We start from the raw sequence: 22,511 nt of genomic DNA on the forward strand, positions 1-22,511 counted from the left end.
ACGGGACTGGGGCCGCTGTGCTCAGTCCAGCCGCTCGCCACAGGTGAGCGGTGCGACCAGGCCTGCAGACCGATCCCCACCGCGGGTTGGTGATCGTTTGCAGCCCTCCAAGCACACTGGTTCTGCCAGTGAGCGAGGGGGGAGCGTCAGGTCTTCCTCTCCTGTACCTTCTACTTTCTCGGGATACGCCGGGAAGAGCGAGGTACCTAGGAGTGATTGTGAGGGGCGTGCCCCTCGCGGTCCCGTCACGACGCCGTACTCGCCAGGCGCGGTCTTAGGATCAACCAGGACGTACGCGCAAGTGACAGGAGGAGACCGAGAGGGGTCTGATGCTGTTCTTCCTTCTGAAGGAGGAGGATCTCGGGAGTTGCTCTTGTTGGAGGGACTGGACGGTCCTACTCCTCAAGACGCAGTCACTCCAGAGATTCAGAGGAACTTTGCAGAGGTCATTGCACTGATTCGTCAGCACAACGACCTTGGGGAAGGATCGCCGCTCCCACCATCCGAGCCCACGTCCCTAGTCGAGTCATTTTGGGGCCCGAAGAGGGAACCCAAACCAACAGTGGGTCTGCCGCGATCAGAGCTGGCTGACTCTGTGCTTGACCAGGTGGAGTCTCTCGTTTCCGGACGGGAGGATTCGCTGAAGTCAGGCAGGTCAGCGAAGCTACTTCCTCCTCCTCTACAGCGTCAGCGCCGTTTCTATGTGCCTTCTGAAGATCCGATGCCGCCCAAACAGTTTAACCCAGAACTAGCAAGGCTAACTCCGGGTGTGTCCCTGCAGCAGCTCCTGTCGGATAACCTCTGGTTCTCGCAGCAGGAGGCACTTGCCCTGGAATCGACCGCTATGGCGGCTTTTCAGGCAGTCTCTTGGTTGGACCTGTGGTCCCTCACAGTATCCAAAGTCGCGGCCAACTCCGGGAGTTCTGCTCTCGAAGAAGACCCGGCTTTCAGGAGACTTTGCCAGTCTGGAGGTAGGGCCATTTCCTACCTCGCCAATCAGACGGCAAACCTGTGGGCCAACCTGGTACTTCGTCGTAGGGACGCAGTCCTTACACGAGTAACCAGGGGGGCTGGGCGTGAGGCGGCACTCGGACTTCGTAGTGGACCTATTAGGAGTTCCTCCTCTCTCTTTCCTGGAGACATGGTGGATGCTGCAGTGGAAAGGCAGCGCACTGATGACAGTGACCGCCTAGTTTACCAGGCAGCCTCGAAGGCTTCTGGGCAGCCTCGAGCTATTGCGGCTAAACCAAAGAGTTTAGCTAGCTCTTCCTCGGCTGCTAAGACGGTTGCCCCGTCTTAGCCCCGAGGAAAGACTGCCTTCAACTTCTGCCAGGGGAGGTCGTCATCGTCATCAGCCCCCCTCCCAGCCCTCCTTTTCTTGAGGGGGAGCAGGGAAGAAGTCGAAGAGAGGCAGGAAACGCTAGGGACGGCGTTCCCCCTCACCTGCTGCCGGAAGTGGGGGGTGCCTAGCGAGCCATTGGGCAACATGGCAGCGCTACGGTGCCGAGACCTGGATAGTAGACGTCCTTCGGGAGAGATATCTACTACCCTTCAAATCTCGGCCACCCCTCACCTCCAACCGGGTCCATCTTCAGACCTTCGTCCATGGTTCATCAAAGGACATCGCTCTTCGACAGGAGACAAAGACCATGCTGAGCAAAGGAGCTGTAGAGATCGTCAGGGATCGGTCACCGGGCTTCTACAGCCACCTTTTCCTGGTGGAGAAGTCTTCGGGGGGCTGGCGCCCGGTGATAGATCTCTCTCCTCTGAACCGATTCATTCACTAGTCTTGGTTCATGATGGAGACGGCACATTCTGTGCTCGACTCCATCAGGGAGAACGATTTCATGCTTTCAGTGGATCTGAAGGACGCATATTTTCAGATACCCGTCCATCAATCCTCCAGGAAGTACCTCCGCTTCATCCTCGATGGGACGGTGTACCAATTCAGGGCACTTTGCTTCGGTCTCTCAACCGCCCCACAGGTGTTCACGCGAGTGTTCACTCTGGTGTCTGCTTGGGCCCATTCGCACGGAATACGTCTTTTGAGGTATCGCGACAATTGGCTAGTCCGCTCGCGGTTGCTACAGGACAGGGATCAACTCCTGAAGTTCTACCGTGATCTGGGGATCGTGGTAAACTTCGAGAAGTCCGATCTCGAACCCAAGCAGAGGATGAAGTATCTGGGTATGCTGATCGACACGGTAGCAGGGCAAGTCTTCCCCGCAGACTTGCGGATCAGCAGATTCAGGGAGGCAGCTGACCGATTTCTGTCTCGACAGGAACAGTCAGCTCAGCAATGGCAAGTCGTGATCGGCCACCTGTCGTCAGTCGAGAAGTTAGTTCCTCACGGACGTCTTCACCTGCGGTCTCTCCAGTGGAGACTAAAGGAGAGATGGTCACAGGCTCAGGACCCACCTTACTTCCCCGTGTCCCTCACGGAGGAGGTAAGGCAGGACCTAGCCTGGTGGCTGGATGATAGGAACCTCTTAAGAGGAGTGCCTCTCCGCACTCCTCCTCCTCCCTCCTCCTCCTCCTCCTCCTCCTCCTCCTCCCTCCTCCTCCTCCTCCTCCTCCTCCTCCTCCTCCTCCTCCTCCTCCTCTCTCTCTCTCTCTCTCTCTCTCTCTCTCTCTCTCTCTCTCTCTCTCTCTCTCTCTCTCTCTCTCTCTCTCCCCGGAGATGTTGCTGTTTTCAGACGCATCTCCCGAGGGATGGGGCGCACACCTGGAGGAGTTACTGACTGCAGGTGTGTGGGACCATCACGACAAGCACCTTCACATCAATGTCCTGGAACTCAAGGCGGTGTCTATGCTCTCCAAGAGTTTCAGGACCGCTTGGTGGGACACTCAGTGATGTTGATGTGCGACAACACCACAGTAGTGGCATACGTCAACAAACAGGGGGGCCACGTCAACAAACGGGGGCCTAGTGTCTCTCCCGTTGCACCAGTTGACCGTGCAGGTGCATGAGTGGGCCGTGGCTCACTCGATAGAGCTGTCAGCACGCTACATTCCAGGCAAGAGGAATGTAGTAGCAGACAAGCTCAGCCGTCGGGATCAGGTGATAGGAACCGAATGGTCTCTACACCCAGACGTGGCGGAAAGGCTCTTCAACCTGTGGGGGCGTCCAGTAGTGGATCTGTTCGCCACCCGGCACAACAGAAAACTCCAAGTTTTCTTTTCAGCCGTGCCGGACCCATGGGCAGCTGCAGAGGACGCTCTTCAACACCCGTGGGACAACCTCTTCACATACGCCTTTCCTCCCTTCTGTCTGATTCGCAAGGTGATCAGCCGAGTGCTGGCCACCCCGAATCTCAGGATGAGCTTGGTGGCTCCCCCGTTTGGTATCCGGACCTGCTGGCTTTGCTTGCGGAAGCACCGAGAGAGATTCCCCATTGGCAGAACCTTCTAGCCCAGCCACACGTAGAACGGTACCACCGAACAGTCCAGTCCCTACAACTTCACGGCTGGCTGTTATCCACCATCTCTGCGAAGGAGAGGCTTTTCTCGCAGTGCAGCAACAGAGATGGCTGGACATGTCCAACAGTCCTCTGCAGCTGTGTACCAAGGAAAGTGGGCCGTCTTCTGTGGATGGTGTCGTAGACGGGGTCTATCTCCTCTCAGAGCCACTCTTCAGCAGGTAGCGGATTTCCTCGTTTTTCTTCGCTGAGAGAAGCTCCTCTCCATCCCCACAGTCAAAGGATACAGAGCCGCCCTGGTCCTAAAGCTGAGGAGACTGGATATCTTGAATTTGTTCGAGATCTCCTTGCTTATGAGGAGCTTCGAAAGGTCTTGCCCACCCAGGGAACTCAGGCCCCCTGAGTGGGACGTGACTCTCGTCCTTAGGAGTTTGACTCGAAGACCATTCGAGCCACTTCGAGAGTTGTCAGACAGGGATCTGACCCTCAAGACCCTCTTCTTGCTGGCCCTGGCATCGGCGAAGAGAGTAGGGGAACTTCATGGTCTGTCTTTCGATGTAAAGCATTCCAGAGGATGGGGATCTGTGACGCTCGATTTCGTCCCGAACTTCGTGACCAAGACACTCGGAATCCGTCGATCCCTGACGACAGGTTCGAGTCTTTCACAATCCCCTCCCTAATGGATTTCACCGACAACGATACGGATGAGATGCTGCTTTGTCCTGTGAGGGCGCTACGGCGCTATCTGAAAAGAACTCGACACCTCAGGCCTGAGTGTCGACGCCTCTTCATTAGCACTGGGCTTACCAAGAAAGAAGTATCCAAGAACACACTTTCATTCTGGCTGCGTGAGGTGATCAGGAGGGCATACGAAACTGATGGTAGTGACGACATCCGTCCCCTTCATCCGAGAACCCACGAAGTCAGAGGCATTGGTCCTTCGCTTGCATTCCGCAAGAACTTCTGCGTGGCGCAGGTCCTGAAGGCAGGGGTCTAGGCCAACCAGACTACCTTCACCTCCTTCTACCTTCGGGATATTGCCCACAAGTCCTTGGATACTTTTTCCTTGGGACCTGTGGTGGCTGCTCAACACGTTGTGTAGCTTACCCAGCACCCGAGCAGGCAGAACAGCATCGATTCCTGGTGTAACTGTAAGAATGAATGAGTGAATGAGAGTGCAACTGGCTTCTCTTCCCCATCTTTCTCTACCTCTACCTGTGGGCAGAGGGACACGGTCGTCACTACGCTGGAAAAGGAAAAGATGCAGGTAAGCTACTCGACCGAGCTCCATCCTATCCCTTTCATTAGGGATAGGAGTGAATATCCACCACTTCCTCCAACAAGGGGGGGGGAAGTGGATGCCAACTAGAGACAAACCCATAACTTTATGTTGCCTCTTGCAATCGGACAGAGGCTTGGATCCCTCCCTTGCTCTTACGACCAGGGAGGCATTCCAAGGTTGGGCGAACACCAGTCTGTTCACAAAGACTCAGATTCCTCCCACCAAGAAGTGAGTCTTCATATTGTTAAAGGGCCGATGGTTTGTATCACTTATCGGAACAAATGACAATTTGTTGAAAATTGCATTTTTCCTAACTATACAAACCTGAGGTCCTTTACATATAGTCCCACCTCATGCCACCCCTCACTCTGCGTTTTTTTGCATGGGCCTAAAGCAAAAGTGATCCTTCACCTCTCAGGCGCGCAGCGCACGCACTGTCGGACAAGCAGTTAACTACCGAACTCCCTTGTTCGAAGCTTACGACCGTTCCAGCTGCCGCTAGTCACCTTCCTATTGTTAAAGGACCTCAGGTTTGTATAGTTAGGAAAAATGCAATTTTCGACAAATTGTCATTTTAATGCTTGAAAAATTGTAGATGGAGTTCTTGAGTCTGATATAATAATGCATGCTTGCATTAAGCGTATTTCTTTATTTGCAATTTTTTTTTAGTTTAAGTTTGATCTTTTATATATGTTATTATATTTGCAGGGGAGTATTTATCCAGCAGCAGGGACCACAAAGCAGTAGGTAGACGACCATTTGACAAGATGGCTACTCTTCTAGCATATTTGGGACCACCAGAGCACAAACCTATTGATTCTCAGTAAGTGGTTTTAATGTAACCTTATTATTTAAAGTGTTGATGATGCTGATTTTTCTTGTTGTGTTATTGAATATATTGCAGATTACAAACCTGTCATGCTTGATTAATGCCTCTACTCTTTCGTAGGGGAAAGACCAAGTGTCCAATAGGTATTTTTTTTTTTTTTTTTTTTTTTTTTTAGTATTAGAGGAGATCCCATTTTGTTATTAGTTCGTTAATGTCTTTTTCTTGACTGTGTGTGAGGGTTTTGCAACATACAAATTTCTTTCACTGTTCAGTTTTCTTGGTTTTTGTTGTTCAGGTATTGAATATAATAGTATTCAAACTTGAAATTACTGCAGGTACAAAGTTGCCTCCTCAGGTGTCATGGGTGTATATTTTTCAATTTAAAGGACTCCTTATTTTGGAATAAGATGTTATATAAAGTTTTGGTTACAATTCAATATTCATCATCAGCTGGACCAAAGTCACTTAAAACTTGAGTAATTATTTGACCTCACATTTCCAATCAGTATAGTTACCTATCAATTTTAAAATGTGGCAGTTGTTAGTAGGAAATATTATTTTTGGGTTTAATGATATTCTTTCATTGAATATGGTTTCAAGTGGTGATTCCTAATTTAAGTGCAGTGAAATATTCCTGCTTATTTCTATCATCTCTTCTGTATATTAACAGTAAATTTTGTTAAAAACTTGTGGGGTATAATCTATTTCCTAGTTTGTTTGAGAGAATAGATTAGAAAAGTCTGAATTGGTTGGGTCTGTTTGCTAATTCAGTCTGCACAGTTATCAAGGTCAAATAAATCCACAAACTAGCCGACAGGCATATGAAGGGATGCATGGTTGTATGTTGTTCATACGCAAACAAACCTTCGGTCTTAACAATAGGATAATTTCTTGCGCCCAGCTGGATCCAGTTAAACAGATGAAAGCAAGGAATCTTGTAATATCTGGCAACACATGCGTAGATCGGGTGAAGGATGGTCGAAGACCATCCACTTATGATCACTCATCAGTCTTTCTTTTGGCCGACCAGGCAAGAGTCGTGTTAACCTCTCTTGGCCTTTTCCTGGTTCATTGCCCATTACGCTTGTGTTTAGTGTGTGTGTGTGTATTTGGCTGATATTATGGCTTCTGTTCCTTCTCGGCGTCAGCGTATGTGCTCCGGAGTTCCAGGTTTTCCTTGTTCTCTTTTTCTGGCTTCGGCAGCGACCAACCCTCACATAATGTGCAGTAGGTGTCGTTCTAATTTTTGTACTATTACGAATCCTTGCACGGAATGCCGGGCATGGCCTAAGGAGCAGTGGAGGAGGTTTTATGGCAAGAGAGAACATCGGAGGGTTTCGACTCTTCCTACTTGGGAAGGTTTTTCGCCTCTTCCCGATGTTTTGTCTCCTGCAGTAGTCAACCCCCATGGTAACACTGTCCCTGCATCTCCTTCCTTTTCTTCCACTGATTCGTCGATGGAAGTATCGGGAGGCCACCAGGCTAATGTTTGTAATGTAGCCCCCTCTTCCTTAGGAGTTTATTTGATTCCTGAGAAGGGTGAGGCTTTTTCATCGATCTCTTCTCTTCCAGAGTCGGAGGCGTTCAAAATGGCGGCAATTTGGAAGATGCTTAGGCTAGGGGGTCCCCCGTCCTTGGAGGGGCTGCTAGCGCATTTTGTGGAGGCTCGCACCCCCCCCTCCCCGGTCTGGCCAGGCCATTCCCCCCTCCTCCCGGCTTTGTCTTCGTGGGTAGCAGAAGTGGGCTATCTTGTATTACTCCGCCAGTGTCTGCTGCCGCTTCGAGTCGGAGTGACGTTGTGGCGCCAGCCCTGTTGATGACGTCACGGGATCCATCTTTGTGTATTCCTCCGCCAGTGGTGCCTGATTCCACCTCGCTCCGAGGGGAAGCCGTGATGTTACCACCACTTGTGATGTCACTCCCATCAATGACGTCTCTCCCAGTTGTCTCCTTTGATCCGCCTTTCTCAGCCGTGACGTCATCGCTGCCGCCCAGTTCGCTACATCTCCCTTCTTTGTCATCGGAGCCTTCTCTGTCACATCAGTGTGAGGTCATATGCCAGGCAGTGCTTCAGAAGTTGGACTCTATATTGGATGTGAAGTTGGCTGCCTTATCGGTTGGGAGGACTGATAGGAAACGTGTTGCTTCATCCCCGCCTCCTGAGAAGAGTGCACATAAGAAACCAGTGCTCTCTTCCTCTCCCTCTTCCCCCTCTATGCCCTGTCGGCGTATCAAGCGTTGGAAGGCTAAGGACTTTGCCCTTCCTTCGCCTTCGAGGGAGGAACAAGGCGGGCGTGTTCCCGAGAGTGCTGTTGTCTCGGGCAGTGTTAGTACTCCTTCCCATGTGTGATCTGCAGTGGATGCTTTGTCCTCTGCCTCGAATCTCGGGCCTGTCTCTCTCTCTCTCTCTCTCTCTCTCTCTCTCTCTCTTCCTCTCTCTGCTCTCTTCTATCCTCTCCGTCCTCTCTCTCTCTGTCCATGCACATCGTGAGCGTGTTGCAACCTCCCTTTCCCGTGCTTGTGATGTTTGTGCTCCTTCTTCTCCAAGGCCTATTCGTTGCCGTAAGGATCTCAAGGCTCCTGTCAAGAGGTCAAAGGTAGTGAGTGCGGAGTTGGTGCAGCAGGAGTGTTTGCCTTCCTCTCTCACTGGTGCTTCCTAGAGTTCGACTCTAAGGGACATGTTAAATCATCTGTTGAGGTAAGTGATGTTCCTAGTGTTATTGTGGGTTCGTCTCGGAAGCCGACGCATGGACCCAGCCCAGACAGGTTAGTAGCGGTTTCGGGCTGTTTGGCTGCTAACCCTTCTGTCAATTTGGTGGGGAAGGTGTTTTAGAGGAGCCTACACATCCTTCTTGTTGTCGGTCTCCGTTGCTGGGGGAGGAGGAGGGAGACACGCGAGAGTTTCTGTCTTCCTTTTCGAAAGTTGTTGTATTGGAATTTATTTTAATTTTAATCTTACTTACATTTAATAAACAAAACAATTATTTAACAACCAAAATAACTTACATTAAAGAGTAGATCCACTAATAAAACTTTGTGACATTGCCGTACATTACCTTTTTCCCTAGACATGGCCAAAGATACATAATAATATAAAGCACTTATCAGAAATGTTGACGTTGACGTATTCCAAAATTGTCGTTGTCTTGGAGTTAGAACATTCAGTTTTGTTCTGGGTTAATTTCCTATCACAATGTAGATGCTGGCCTTGCTAATGAGTAACTCTTACTGTAACTGTTCGCTGTGGCTGTGGTAACCTCCGAGGTAATTTACTTCTTACCTTTGACAGGTACATATTACGCACGCTCGAACTTAAGACCTATTAGGCAATTACTAGTTTAAGTAATTTAATTCATAAGTTTAATTTTATTATTAATTTTACTTATCATTAACGCTAATAGTTACTAAGTTACTATACTAAGTAGCATTAAGTTATTTACTTTTAATTTATTAAGAAAAATAGATAAAGCTTCGAGTGAAGCTAACAACCGAATGGCTATTCCCCACAGTCGGACACAAATATCAATCCTTTCTGATTTCTAACAGTTGATCTCATTCAAGGCTTTGTCATCTTACATTCCCTCTTGCTTGGAAGCCTTGGTGGGAGCTACTCAGGACCCCAAATCATCTCTTCAGCTTCCTTTGTCGGGGCACATTCAGTTGGTCTTGCAGAAGGTTAACGCCTCTGTTTTGGACTGGGACGGTTTGCTTCGCTCTAGGGGTTCTACCAAACTACTACTCCGCCTCTCACGAGACATAGGAAGTACTATGCTAGGAGCTCTGCTTTTTTGTTTTCACGCCATCTTAGGCCAGACGTCATTCGCCTGAAGCTGGGATTGACTTTGGAACAGGTGAGGCTGGTGGCTCCGTCCTTGTCTCCACTGATGCCTCAGCATTGGAATCTGCGCCGGCCTCCATGTTGCAGATGTTTTCTTGGCTAAACCTCTGGTCTGAGGTTATTGCCAAGATAGCTTTCGACAGGTCCCCGGAAGGGTTGGTGAGTGCCTCCTCACTTATCAGTGTGTTGCAGTCTGGGGGCAAGGCATTTTCATATTTGGCTCACCTCAGTGTTAATTTATGGGCTAATCTTCTGATTAGAAGGGACGCGGCTTTGTCTAGGATGGAGAGATCGCTCGACACCGAGTCCTTGCTGGTATTGAGTAACTGAGATCTGTTGGAGTCCCAATTTTAGTTTCCTCGGACAGAGCTCGAGAATGTGACAGACCGGCGCAGGACTGACACCAAAGACAGACTGGTGCACCAGGCTGTGTCTAAGTCGGAGTCTCGTCCTCGGAGACGTTTGGCTCCTCCCCCTATCCAGTAGCAGTCAAGGAGATCGTCACCTGGTATGCCGTCGAGGACCTCGAGTTCAGCAGGGCCTTCCCATTCGACACAGCCTAAGTCAGATGATCAACGCCCCTTTCGCTCTCACTCCTTTAAGCCAAGGGGCAGAGGTAGAGGGGGCCGTCGGTAGGTTATGTGCCTCTCCCTCTCCTGCGCCAAGGGGGGAGGGTTGCCTGGCTGGCTACTGGACCAAGTGGCAGAGTTATGGGGTGGAGAAGTGGGTGGTAGATGTCCTTCAGCTGGGATACCTACTGCCATTCAAATTCTCTCCTCCTCTGTCAGACAAGCCACAGCTCAGTAATGCATATCCTCCAGATTCTCTGAAGTTCTTGGCTCTTCGGGAGGAAGTGCAGAAAATGCTGGACAAGGATGCGATAGAATAGTGTGTCCGTCCCCAGGGTTTTACAGTCATGATCGACTTATCCACCTTGAATCACTTCATTAGGAAGACACGGTTCAAGAAGGAGACCCCACGCTTGGTGTTGGCAGCCATGAGGGAAGGCGACTTCATGCTGTCGATAGACTTGAGGGACGCATACTTCCAAATCCCTGTTCATCCCACGTCCTGGAATTTCTTTCGCTTCTCTCTTGCGGACAAGGTCTTTTGAGTTCAAGTTTTCATGAGGGTCTTTTGTCTCGTGTCAAGTTGGGCCCATGCTCAGGGGATCCGTTTGCTGAGGTACCTGGACGATTGGTTAGTCTTGGTAGTTTCCAGGGAGAAGCTGCTGCAGGACAGGGATCGTCTACTTCGGTTCTGTCTGGAACTGGGCATCTTAGTCAACCAGGAAAAGTCGAACCTCGTACCCACTCAAAGGCCTGGGCATGGTCATCAATATGACAGTGGCAAAAGTTTTCCCATCGGATCAGACATTGGAGAAGTTGTGGAAAGTGGTGCGCAACTTCCTGTCAGAGTCACATCAGTCAGCTCATCAGTGGCAGGTTCTTCTGGGAGTGTTGTCTTCCTTAGAGAAGCTGGTCCCTCATGGGTGTCTTCATCTTCGGTCTCCGCAATGGAGACTGGGAGAATTCTGGTCTCCAGCTGGGACTCTCCCCTGTTAATGGTTCCTCTGTCTCTGGAAGTGAGAGAAGACCTTCGTTGGTGGTTGGACGACCAGAATCTGGTGAAGGGTGTCCCTCTGCATTCTCTTCTGTTGAAGGGTGTCCCTCTGCGTTCTCTCCCACCTGACTTCCTTCTGTTCTCAGACGCCTCCCTCGCAGGTTGGGGCGCGCACTTAGGTGGCCTCATCGCTTCAGGTGTTTGGAGTTTGGAGGACAAGCAGCAACATATCAACGTCTTGGAGTTGAAGGCGGCTTTCCTAGGTCTGAAGGAGTTTCGGGGGAAGGTAGAGGGTCATTCTGTCGTTCTCACGGTGGTAGCCTATGTGAACAAACAGGGAGGCCTGGTTTCTCAGCAACTTCACGCCTTGACTGTCGAGCTTCGCCAGTGGGTGGTCAGCAATTTGGTAGAGCTCTCAGGCAGGTATATCCCAGGGAAACGGAACGTGGTTTTAGACAAACTCAGTCGCCGGGATCAGATCCTAGGCATAGAGTGGTCCCTTCATCAAGTGGTGGCAGACAAGCTTTTCCAGATTTGGGGGAGACCCATGCTGGACCTTTTTGCAACACGCTTCAATAGGAAGCTGGAGGTGTTCTGTTCAGTGGTTCCAGATCCTTTAGCATTGGCAGAGGACGCATTCCAACAACCCTGGGACAACCTGGAGGTGTATGCCTTCCCTCCGTTTTGTTTGATCCGTCAGGTTCTGAATAGGCTGATGAGTTCACAGGGTCTCAGGATGACTTTGGTAGCCCCTCTGTGGCCTCAGGTGGAATGGTTCCCAGATCTGCTATCGTTGCTGTCATAGGTTCCGAGGGAGATTCCCCCTTGGTGACATCTCCCCATGCAGAAAGGTTCCACCAGTCAGAAGAATCCCTGTCTCGTCATGGTTGGAGGCTATCAAGTATCTTCTCTGAGCGAGAGGCTTTTCTCAGAGAACAGCTGGGCACATGTCCAGCAGTCTTAGAAAGTCGACCTCCTAGGTTTACCAAGGCAAATGGGCGATCTACTGTGATTGGTGTCGTAAATGGGGTTTTTCTCCACTTCCGACCGCTATTCAGTGAATAGCAGACTTTTTAACCTTTCTCAGTGACAAGAAACGTTTGTCCATTTCTGCCAGAAGAGGCTACAGGGCGGCCCTGAGTTTGGTGTTACGCCTAAAAGGGTATCGACATCTCTTCCTGGGAACTTTCCCTGCTAGTTAAGGGGTTTGAGCAGTCGAGTCTCCTAGAGAGCTCAAGCCTCTGACGTGGGATGTTTCCTTGGTTCTTAAGAGCTTCACAAGGAGTCCATATGAGCCCTTGCATTGCTCATCTGACAGGAACCAGACGCTCAAGACAGTTTTCCTTTTGGCTTTGGCATCTTCCAAGAGAGCAGGAGAGCTCCACAGTCTAAGCTATGAGGTAAAGCACACCAGGGGTTGGGGGTCGATGTCCTTCGAGTTTGTCCCGAAATTCGTGGCCAAGACCCAAAATCCCTCTGTGCATGATGACAGGTTCACTTCGTTTTCCATTCCATCACTGACTGACTTTGTGGGTGATGATGCTCAAGAACTTTTGTTGTGCCCTGTCCGGGCCCTGCGTTGCTATCTTAAAAGGACTCAGCACCTTAGACCAGGCTGCCGCAGACTTTTTGTTAGCACAGGCCATTCAAAGAAAGAGGTGTCTAAGAATACTATCTCTTTGTTCCGATACGGAATACAAACCCTTCGTCTCTGCCCGCTTCTGTCATATGCTTGGTTTACTTCACTGCGTGAAGACTTTTTCACTTTTTCTTTTACTTGTGTGTGTTTGCAAGTACAAAAGTAAGTGCGTGTCTGTTTTTGGTTTTCATTTATTATGGAAATTATGCAACAAGAGCCAAAGAAACCCCCTCGCCCCCCATCAACCATAGACTATGCCCGGGTATTAGGGGCAGTAAGTGTGGGGCTTTCCGCTCTTCTGTGGAGGTTGATCCTCATGATTTTTGTGCTCGGTGTAGAGGGCGTAATTGCTCTTGCACTGAGACTTGTGACACATGTATTTTTTGGTTGGAGGCGCAGTGGGAGCGCTACGGGGGGAGGAAGAAGCCGCAGAAGCCGTCTAAGGAGTCGTCGGAGGACTCCCCGGCTACGCCCTTGGTTACCGATATGTCTTCCTCCTTTCTCCCTCTGGCTCTGCTCCCTCGTATGGCTCCTTCCCCTTCGGGGGAGGTTTCTTGCTCCCTCTCCTCCCTCGATCAGTCGAGCGTAGAGGGGGCGAGATACCCCGACATCCAGTTGTACTCAGGGTCCTCCGTTCGCTCGGGCTGGGAACTATCCTCCCTGGGCGAGGAGGGACCCCCCCCCTCCCCCACTAATCTACCCGACTTTTCCTCTCACAGACTTGCTGACCACGGGCAACGATCTCGGTGGGGTCTGGTACTCGCTGGGGCTGCAAGGGACACCGACGCTCCAGGGGCTGCTTAGTCATCTGGCTAGAGGGGCCACGCCGGTTACACACGGGCTTACCACCACGACTACCACGACGGTGTCCACGCCGGGCTACGCTGCTCTGGCTCACCTGGTATATATGCAGCACGTAGCCACGGTGACCCCGACAGCCGCTGTGCAGGCTCCGCTGCCTGAGGTTTCCTTGCCCGTTGCTACGCCGCCTCCTGGTTTTCCCACTCCTGCCGCAGCCCCGGACTTCCGATGTCCCAAGAGCTCGCTGCTAGACCTACCTCTTCTGCAGAGGATGCTGCTGGTTCCTGCCCTGCCTCCTGTTCCTGATTTCGTTGCCGCTCCAGCCTTGGTACCAGTTCCTGCAGCCGTCGTTCCTGCCTGTGGTGTTGCTGCTCCCACCCCAGGTCCTTCCGGACAGGTGCAGTTGGCCCTGTTGCTTTGGCAACTGCCCCAGCTCCGTCCTGGATGAAGACTTGACGGTGGTGCTGAGGAAGCTGACGAAGAGGAAGAGGAAGAGGAGGAAGGTGTCGTCTTCGTCTTCATCGTCGTCGTCTGCCGCCGCTTCCCCTTCAACTTCTAAGGCCCCCAAGCCGAAGAAGAAGAAGGCTGCCTCCTCCCACCCTAAGAAGTCTCGTGCCGAGACTTCTAAGGGCCCGTCCCGCTCTGGTGGGACGGTTGGGACTTTCGTTGGTCCTCCTGTTCCTTCGGGAACGTGGCCCGTCTCTCCTTCCGCAAGGAAGAAGACGACGGGGACCGGAGGAGTGTCGGCAAGCACCGGTACCTCCTCACCTGGCGCCAGAGGTTCTGCCTCGGCGCCAGGTACCGTCTCAGCCTCTCGTTCGCGAGAGTCACCGAGTGTTCGCACCTGAGGGTGACCGGACATCCAAGACCCAGCTACGGGATGGAAGACTGGAGGGAGTCGCTCGGGCGACTCTCACCAGACCAGCGATCGCTCTCGCGGCGACGTGCTGGTACCCAGGGTTGATGCGACAGTCCCAGACCGCTCGCAGGCTGAGGCGAGGAAGCGGTCCCCTTGGTCGCCTGAACCAGCCTCGGCTGGTTCAGGCGGGGTGACCCGCCATGAGGATAGGCCTCGCTCATACCGCGACAGTGGACTCTGCAGGTCCCCTGACCGCCGCTCCTTCCGGGACTGGGTGGAGAGGGGGACCAGCAGCAGCTCTTCTGACGCTCAGGACTGTCGCCGCTGTTCTCGGTCCGGCTGCCCTCCCCGGGAGAGCTGCTCAACCAGGCCTGCAGACCGATCGCCACCATGGGTTGGCAATCGCCTGCAGTCCCCTCAGGATGCCGGCTCTGCCGGTGGGCGCGGGGGGAGTGTCAGGTCTGCCTCTCCAATCCCTTCAACTTCCTCGGGCTTTACCGGGAAGAGCGAGGCGATCAGGAGCGATCACGAGGGGTGCGCCCTACGAACCTGGCACGGTCCTCGGACCAACCAGATCGTACGCGCAAGTGGTAGGAGGAGACCAGGAGGGGGCTGACGTGATTCCTCCTGTGGAAGGAGGAGGTGCTCGGGAGGCATTCTTGTTGGAAGGGCTTGACAGTCCGTCTCCACAGGACGCAGTCACTCTCGAGATCCAACTCCCAAGATCCAGAGGTTGTTTGCAGAGGTGATTGCGCTGAGCTGTCATCACAATGACCTCGGAGAAGGATCGCCACTCCCACCTACCAAACCCACATCGGGCTTGGAGGCGTTCTGGGGACCTAAGAAGGAACCCAGGACAGCAGTGGTTCTGCCGTGATCAGCTTTGGCTGACAGCGTACTGGGCCAAGTGGACGCTCTCGTCTCCGGACAGGAGGGTTTGCTTTGGTCCGGTAGGTCTGCTAAGCTCCTTCCTCCACCTCTGCTGCGACAGAGGCCCTTTTACGTGCCTTCAGAGGACCCTCGTTGCCCAAACAGGTTAACCCAGAGCTAGCCAGGCTAACTCCGGGCGTGTCTCTGCCACAGCTCCTGTCGGAGAACCTCTGGTTCTTGCAGCAGGAGGCACTTGCCTTGGAGTCTACCGCAATGGCAGCCTTCCAAGCAGTCTCATGGCTCGACCTGTGGTCCCTCACAGTGTCGAAAACCGCGGCCTCCTTAGGGAACATCACTCCTGAAGGAGACCAGGCTTTCGTGAGACTGTGCCAGTCTAGGGGTAGGTCTATCACCTACCTGTCCCACCAGATGGCCAACCTGTGGGCCAACCTGGTTCTCCGGCGTAGAGACGCTGTTCTCACCCGAGTGACCAGGGTGGCTGGGCGTGAGGCGGCTCTGGGTCTTCGCAACGGACCAGTGCGGAGTTCCTCCTCTCTCTTCCCGGGAGAGATGGTGGACGCTGCGGTGGAAAGACGGCGAACTGATGACAGTGACCGTTTAGTACATCAGGCAGTCTCGAATGCGTCTGGGCAGGCTCGAGTTACTGCGGCCAAGCCTAAGAGTTTGGTTAGCGCTTCCTCTGTGGCCAAGACGATCACATCGTCGAAGCCCAAAGGAAAGACTGTGCCTTCAACTTCTTCAAGGAGCGACCGTCACCAGCCCTCCTCCTCACAAGGGGGAGCGGGGAAGAAGAAGTCGAAGAGAGGTGGGAAATGCTAGGGACGGCGTTCCCTCTTACCTGCTGCCGGAAGTGGGGGGGTGCCTGGCGAGCCATTGGGCAACATGGCAGCGCTACGGTGCGGAGACCTGGATAGTAAAAGTCCTTTGGGAGGGATATTTACTACCCTTGGAGTCTCGGCCACCCTTCACCTCCAACCCAGTCCATCTGTAAACCTACGTTCCTGGCTCAACCAAGGACGTGACGCTTCGGCAGGAAGTAGAAGCCATGCTGAGCAAACGTGCTGTGGAGATTGTACAGGATATGTCGCCGGGCTTCTACAGCCAACTCCATCCTATCACTTTCAGAAAGGATAGGAGTGTTTATCTGCCACTCCCCAACCAGGGGGGGAGTGGAAGCCAACAAGAGACAAACCCATGACTTCATTTTGGCTCTTGAAGTAGGAACTAGTTGTTGCCTTTTGCTATTTATAAGAGGTACGCTTGCCTCCCTGTTATAAATTTGGTCCAGAAGTCTGACCACTGACCCTGTGGTGCACACCCCGATCAGCTGGGCAGAGGCTAGGATCCCTCCCTCTGCTCTTACGACCAGGGAGGGAACCAAGGTAGGACGAACACCAGTCTGTTCATAAGACTCAGATTCCACCCACCAAGAAGTGAGTCTTCCTATTGTTAAAGGACTGAGGATTTGTATACGTATCGGAACAAATAACAATTTGTCGGAAATTGTATTTTTCCTAACTATAGAAACCTGAGGTCCTTTACATATAGTCCCACCTCATGCCACCGCTCACTCTCACTCTGCGTTTCCTGGGCCTAAAGCAAAGTGACTCCTCTCCTCGCAGTCGAGCTGACCGCCAACTGCCGGGCAAGTAGTTAACTACCAAACCTCCTTGTTCGAAGCTTACGACCGGTTCAGCTGCTGCTAAGTACCTTTCTATTGTTAAAGAACCTCAGGTTTGTATAGTTAGGAAAAATACAATTTCTGACAAATTGTTATTTAAAGGAGCTTTCTGGATATCAGTACTAGGTAGTTTGTTAGGTACAATGTTTTATTGAATACTCTCCTTAACCTTGACACTTTTCAGTGACTAATGATAATAAATTTTCATCCTCCTCAAATTTCAGGTGGAGTAGCATGGATATGACAAGTACCAAATTTGAAGAGATTATGTCAAAGCATAATATGCACGAGAAGGACGAGTTCAAATCAATAAAAACGCTTAATATCTTCTATCAAGCTGGCACTTCTAAAGCTGGAAATCCTGTCTTTTATTATATTGCTAGAAGATACAAGTGAGTTTGATTTTGTATCTTTGAAACTAGACTTCATTGTAAGTTGATGTATGAAATCTGCCCACCAAAAGGAAATATCATTTATTAGTACATTTTTACTGCTCTGATATTTTGTCTTGTTTCAAACTGGGTCTTTTTTGTATGAAATATGATGAACTGAGCCTAGTCAAGGAAATTACTATTGTAAATTATTTTTAAGGAAAAGGAATTATAAAAATTTATTTAGCATTACTCATTTGATTTATTCAGGTACATACTACAGTATAGATTGTAGTTTAGAGCTGTTTCCCATCACTTTTCCCTTTAGTTTTAGTTGTATTTATATCACAGATTATTTTTTTATTAGCTAAGACCATAAGATATTATATTTTTCCTTTTTCTTTTTCCAAGGATTGGTGAGACAAACGGAGATCTGCTTATTTATCATGTGATCCTAACCTTGAAGCCCATATGTCGGAAACCTTTTGAACTGGTTGTTGACTTCACTCATACATGTGCTGACAACAGGTTTAGGTAAGTTGACCCAGGTTAATAATTTGCCTTCTGTGATGGTTGCTGTAGGAAAAATCACTCAGTCAGCATTTGCTGATAAATGTGGGATAGATGTAACTGTGTTTTTGAGTAATATTCTAAAAAACATTTTTATTTTTCTTACAGAACTGAATTCTTGCAAAAGTGGTTTGTAGTGCTGCCTGAGGTTGCTTATGAAAACATTCATGCTGCTTATGTTTATAATGCCAATTCATGGGTGAGAGAGTATACTAAATACCATGACAGGATCTTGGCACCTCTTAAGGTATGTGTTAATATGCTACTTAGTGTTCTAGTTTTTGAAATTTTTATTATTATGAACTGAAATTTATGAGATGGTTTGTTAGCAGAATGACAAACTTGGATGAAAAGTTAGGATTGTAAGACGTATTGAGCATGCCTGGTTTTTTTTTTTTTTTTTTTTTACCTATTTGTAAACATTAATTAATGGTCTCGCATTGTTTTTTTCCAGGGTCACAAAAAGCTTATATTTCTAGATGCCCCAGCTCGCCTAAATGATTATGTAGAACCAGATCAACAAAAGTTACCGGGGGCCACAACTTCTTTGGATGAGGATTTGAAAGTGTTCAATAATGCCTTAAAACTCTCTCACAAAGACACTAAAGTAGCCATCAAAGTGAGTCTTGTTTTCAGTTTTTATTTGTTACCTTCACAAATTTTGTAAATCAGTTAACAAGATCATTGAGTCACGTATTTGTAATCTCAGAATGTGCCTAAATGATTTGTTCTTGAGAGATAGAAAGGGGTTAATGCTATCAGTTCACCTTGTTTAATGGACTGTAGGCATTATTAAAGGTTCTTTGCAGTGTCCCTTCACCCCTAGCTGCAACACCTTTCATTCCTTTTTACTGTGCCTCCATTCATATTATATTCTTCCGTCTTACTATCCACCCTTTCCTAACAACTATTTCAGTGTGTCTGCGAGGTTTTCCTCCTTTTACAAACTTTCAAACCTACATACTCTCAATTTCCTTTCCAGCGCTGAATGACCTTTGGCCTAAACTATATTCCAAAAGGGGAGCAAGGTAATCCTGACAAAGTTGAGCAGCTAGGGGGAAAGGAAGTCCAAGGAAACAAATGAAAAGTAAAAGGCAAAATGCAATGTATGCTGCACCATAAATAGTTTGTTCCGATACGTAATACAAACCTTTCGGTCCTTTAACAATAGGAATATACTTTCGGCATAGCTGGAATTACGGTCGTTGAATCTTGAACAAGGTGGTTAGGCAGTAACTACTGTGGGGCAGGCTAGCCTGCCCGGATGTAAACACTCCACTTTACTTTCGCCGTCTTCCGAGGAAGATGTGTGTTTGTGAGCTCCGGCTGACTGGTCGTTGATCTTTTTTCCCGGATCCTTTTGGTTAATTTTTTGTATTTAAATAATTATGCATATATGGTGTTTGATATTAATATTAAACAAAGGTTTGTCCTTGGTTTTTCAATTAACCCTTAAACGCCGAAGCGGTAAAAAAAAAATGTCTCCCGTGTGCCGGAGGTGTTTCAGAGTGAGCGCGGAAGCGGAAAAAATATTTTTTTCAAAAAATCACAGTGCGCTTAGTTTTCAAGATTAAGAGTTCATTTTGGCTCCCTTTTTTTTTTCCCCGTCATTGGCCGAAGTTTAGTATGCAACCATCAGAAATGAAAAAAAAAAAATTTATCATTATCATATATAAAAATAATGCATATATGGTAGTGCAAAAAACAAAATTTCATATATAATTTTGTATTCAAATCGTGCTTGTGCGCGAAACGGTTAAAGGTAACAAGTTACTTTTTTTCATTGTAATGTACACTAAATTGCGATCATTTTGGTATATAACACATTTGTAAAACGATAAAAGCAACACAGAAGAAAATATTATCACAAAATAATGCATGGAATTTGTAACGCTTTTGCGGACCGTAAACAAATATTTTTTTCAAAAATTCACCATAAACTATAACTATTGTCCTAGAGACTTCCAATTTCTTTCAAAATGAAGACAAATGATTGAATATTACTATAACTGTAAGAATATTAGCTTACAAATGCAGTTTTCGACCATATCTGACGAGTTAAGTTGACCGAATGTCAAATTTTTTTTATATTATATTTTTTATATGCAATTATTTAATTTCGGAAATAAGAAAAGCTACAACCTTCAAAATATTTTTAGTTTTTATTCTACATGAAATTGCGCACATTTTCATATATAAAACTCTATGAAATACCTAATATGAAACTGAGCAAATATTCCGAGAATGAAACGGACGCATTTCGGAGATTTGTGGCGGAGAATCCGCACACGGAGGGAAGGAAAGTTTTTTTTTTTTAAATTCACCATAAATATAAATATTGTGCTAGAGACTTCGAATTTGTTTCAAGATGAAGATAAATGACTGAATATTACTAGACTGTAAGAGTTTTAGCTTACAATTGCGTTTGTTCCGATACGTAATACAAACCATCGGTCCTTTAACAATAGGAAGTAGCTAGCGGCAGCTGGAACGTTCGTAAGCTTCGAACAAGGGGAGAACGGTAGTTAACTGCTTGTCCGACAGTCCCGCGCCGCGTGACTGGGAGGTAAACAAATCACTTTTGCTTTTGGCCGCGGGTGTGAAGGACGTGTTTGTCATCGCTCTCTGCCCGCTTCATCATCGTATGCTTTGTTTATATTGTGTTTTCTTCTAATGGTTTGTTTGACTTGAAAATGAAACTGTAAGTACACTGTTTTCATTTTCATTACTTAATTATGAGCCAACATGGAGCTATCGCCGTAGATGCGGCGATTTCCACTCTTTTCATGAAATTGACACCCTTGAATTATGTCTCGGTGCCGAGGGCGGGTGCGCTCGCGCGAGTCATGTATTTTGGGCGAAAGTGTGTAATTGAAAAATGTAAGTACTCATTTTCATTATATTTTTGCCCTGTGCGTTCGTTGCCGAGAGCGTGATTGCGCTCGACACGAGCCTCTTATTTTGTATGAATAGAATGCAATGAAAGTGGATTTGCAATTGCAGTATTCTTTTCATTTTCATTTATTTAATTGCATCAATTTTAATTTTGGATCAATTTCCGCTTTTACCCGGGAATTAATCCTTACGATTTATTTTCTGTGAAAGTGAAATCGCAAGTGCAGCATTCTGTTTCATTTTCATATATATTTTATGATAGCATCATATTATTATGGATCAAGTTTCCGCTCTTACCCGGGAATTGATCTTTTCCCCTTTAAGTTCTATGAAGTGAATCGCAAGTGCAGTATTCGGTTTCATTTTCATATTACTTTTCACTGCTGTGCGGGGGTAGGGGAAGCGAAGGTCTGCCAGGAAGTCGTCGGAAAGCTCCTGTGATTCCCTTGGTATCTGATTCTTCGTCTTCTTTCCTGCCCCCTGCTCAGCTTCCTCGTTGTATTTTGTATTTGGGGTCTTCCTTGAGTTTGGGGTGGGGCATGTCCCCCCCGTGCGTGAGGGAACCCCTCTTACTAATCTGTCTGTGCTACCGCAGGTGCTACATCCGTGGGAGACGACCTCGGACAGGTATGGACCACTGTGGCGGCAGGGCGTGCCTAGCATCCAACAGGCGCTGCATCGTCTAGCGAGGTTTGGGGCGGTCTCCACTACTACCTCCATGGCCGCTTATGCTGCTCCCCCCCTTCCTGGTCTACACTCCCCATGCTGTGTCGGTGAAGCTGTCTACCGCTACTAGGGCCGGTCGCCGCCGTACCGAGGGGGGGTATGCCGCCGCCACCTGTGTTCTTCGTGTTGCCTGCCCCAGACTTCCGCTGTTCAAGCAGCTCGCCCCTGGACCGGCCGCCAGTACCCAGGTTCCTGCTGGCTGCCGATGATTCTACGAAGCGATGGCTGGGCCTGCCGTACCTGCCGCTGATGTGATTCCCGCTGGCTGGCTGTCCTCCCTCTGGGTCTACCGCTGCCGCTGTTCCTGCTGCTCCTGAGCTGGTTGCTGTACCTGTCGCTCCTCGTTCCTGCGCCTGTCCATGCTGATCCTGCCCACAGTGTATCTTCCCCAGTCCCAGGTCCTTCCGGACAGGTGCAGTCGGGCCGTGTTGCTTCGGCAATAGCCCCGGCTCCGGCCTGGATGGAGGACCTGACGACTGTCCTGCGTGAGCTGACGAGGAAGAGGAAGAAGAGGAAGGTGTCATCTTCGTCTTCATCGTCTGCTGCTGCCTCTTCCCCTTCGACTTCTAAGGCCCATAAGCTGAAGAAGAAGAAGGCTGCCTTCCCCCCTAAGAAGTCTCCTTCGGGAACTTCTAAGGGCCCGTCCCACCCCGGTGGGACGGGAGGTCCTTCTGCTGGTCCTCCTGCTCCTTCGGGAGCGGGACCCGTCTCCCCTTCCGTAAGGAAGAGATAGACAGGGACCAGAGGAGTACCAGTTAGCACTGGTACTTCCTCGCCTGGTACTAGCGGCGATGCTGCTACGCCAGGTTCCGGCTCGGTCTCTCGTTCGCGAGAGATCCCGAGTGTACACTCTCCCTCGGGAGACCGTGCAGCCAAAGTTTCGGCGCCAAGAGTTCGCTCGGCGCCAAGACCGCGGCACGGAGCAGAAGGCTGGGGAGAGCCGCTCAGGTGACTCTCGCCAGGCTAGCGGCCGCTCTCGCAGCGACCAGCTGGTAACCCGGGTTTCCCCCCTAAGAAGGCTCCTTCGGGAACTTCTAAGGGCTCGTTCCACTCCCGTGGGACGGGGGGGGTTCTTCTGCCGGTCCTCCTGCTCTTTAGGGAACAGGGCCCGTCTCCCCTTCCGCAAGGAAGAAGAAGACGGGGACCA

General features: G+C 49.6%; 1 protein-coding gene across 1 annotated transcript in view; it reads left to right on the plus strand.

Moving 5' to 3' along the window:
• The window catches only part of LOC135200618 (neurofibromin-like), a 369,381-nt gene that overhangs the window by 85,346 nt on the left and 261,524 nt on the right, over positions 1-22,511 (plus strand). The window contains 5 exon segments of the mRNA XM_064229231.1: positions 5,410-5,524; positions 17,027-17,194; positions 17,585-17,707; positions 17,852-17,990; positions 18,198-18,362. Coding sequence (XP_064085301.1) covers positions 5,410-5,524; positions 17,027-17,194; positions 17,585-17,707; positions 17,852-17,990; positions 18,198-18,362 — 710 coding nt within the window.

Source organism: Macrobrachium nipponense, chromosome 27 (assembly GCF_015104395.2).
Source record: "Macrobrachium nipponense isolate FS-2020 chromosome 27, ASM1510439v2, whole genome shotgun sequence".
Classification (NCBI taxonomy): domain Eukaryota; kingdom Metazoa; phylum Arthropoda; class Malacostraca; order Decapoda; family Palaemonidae; genus Macrobrachium; species Macrobrachium nipponense.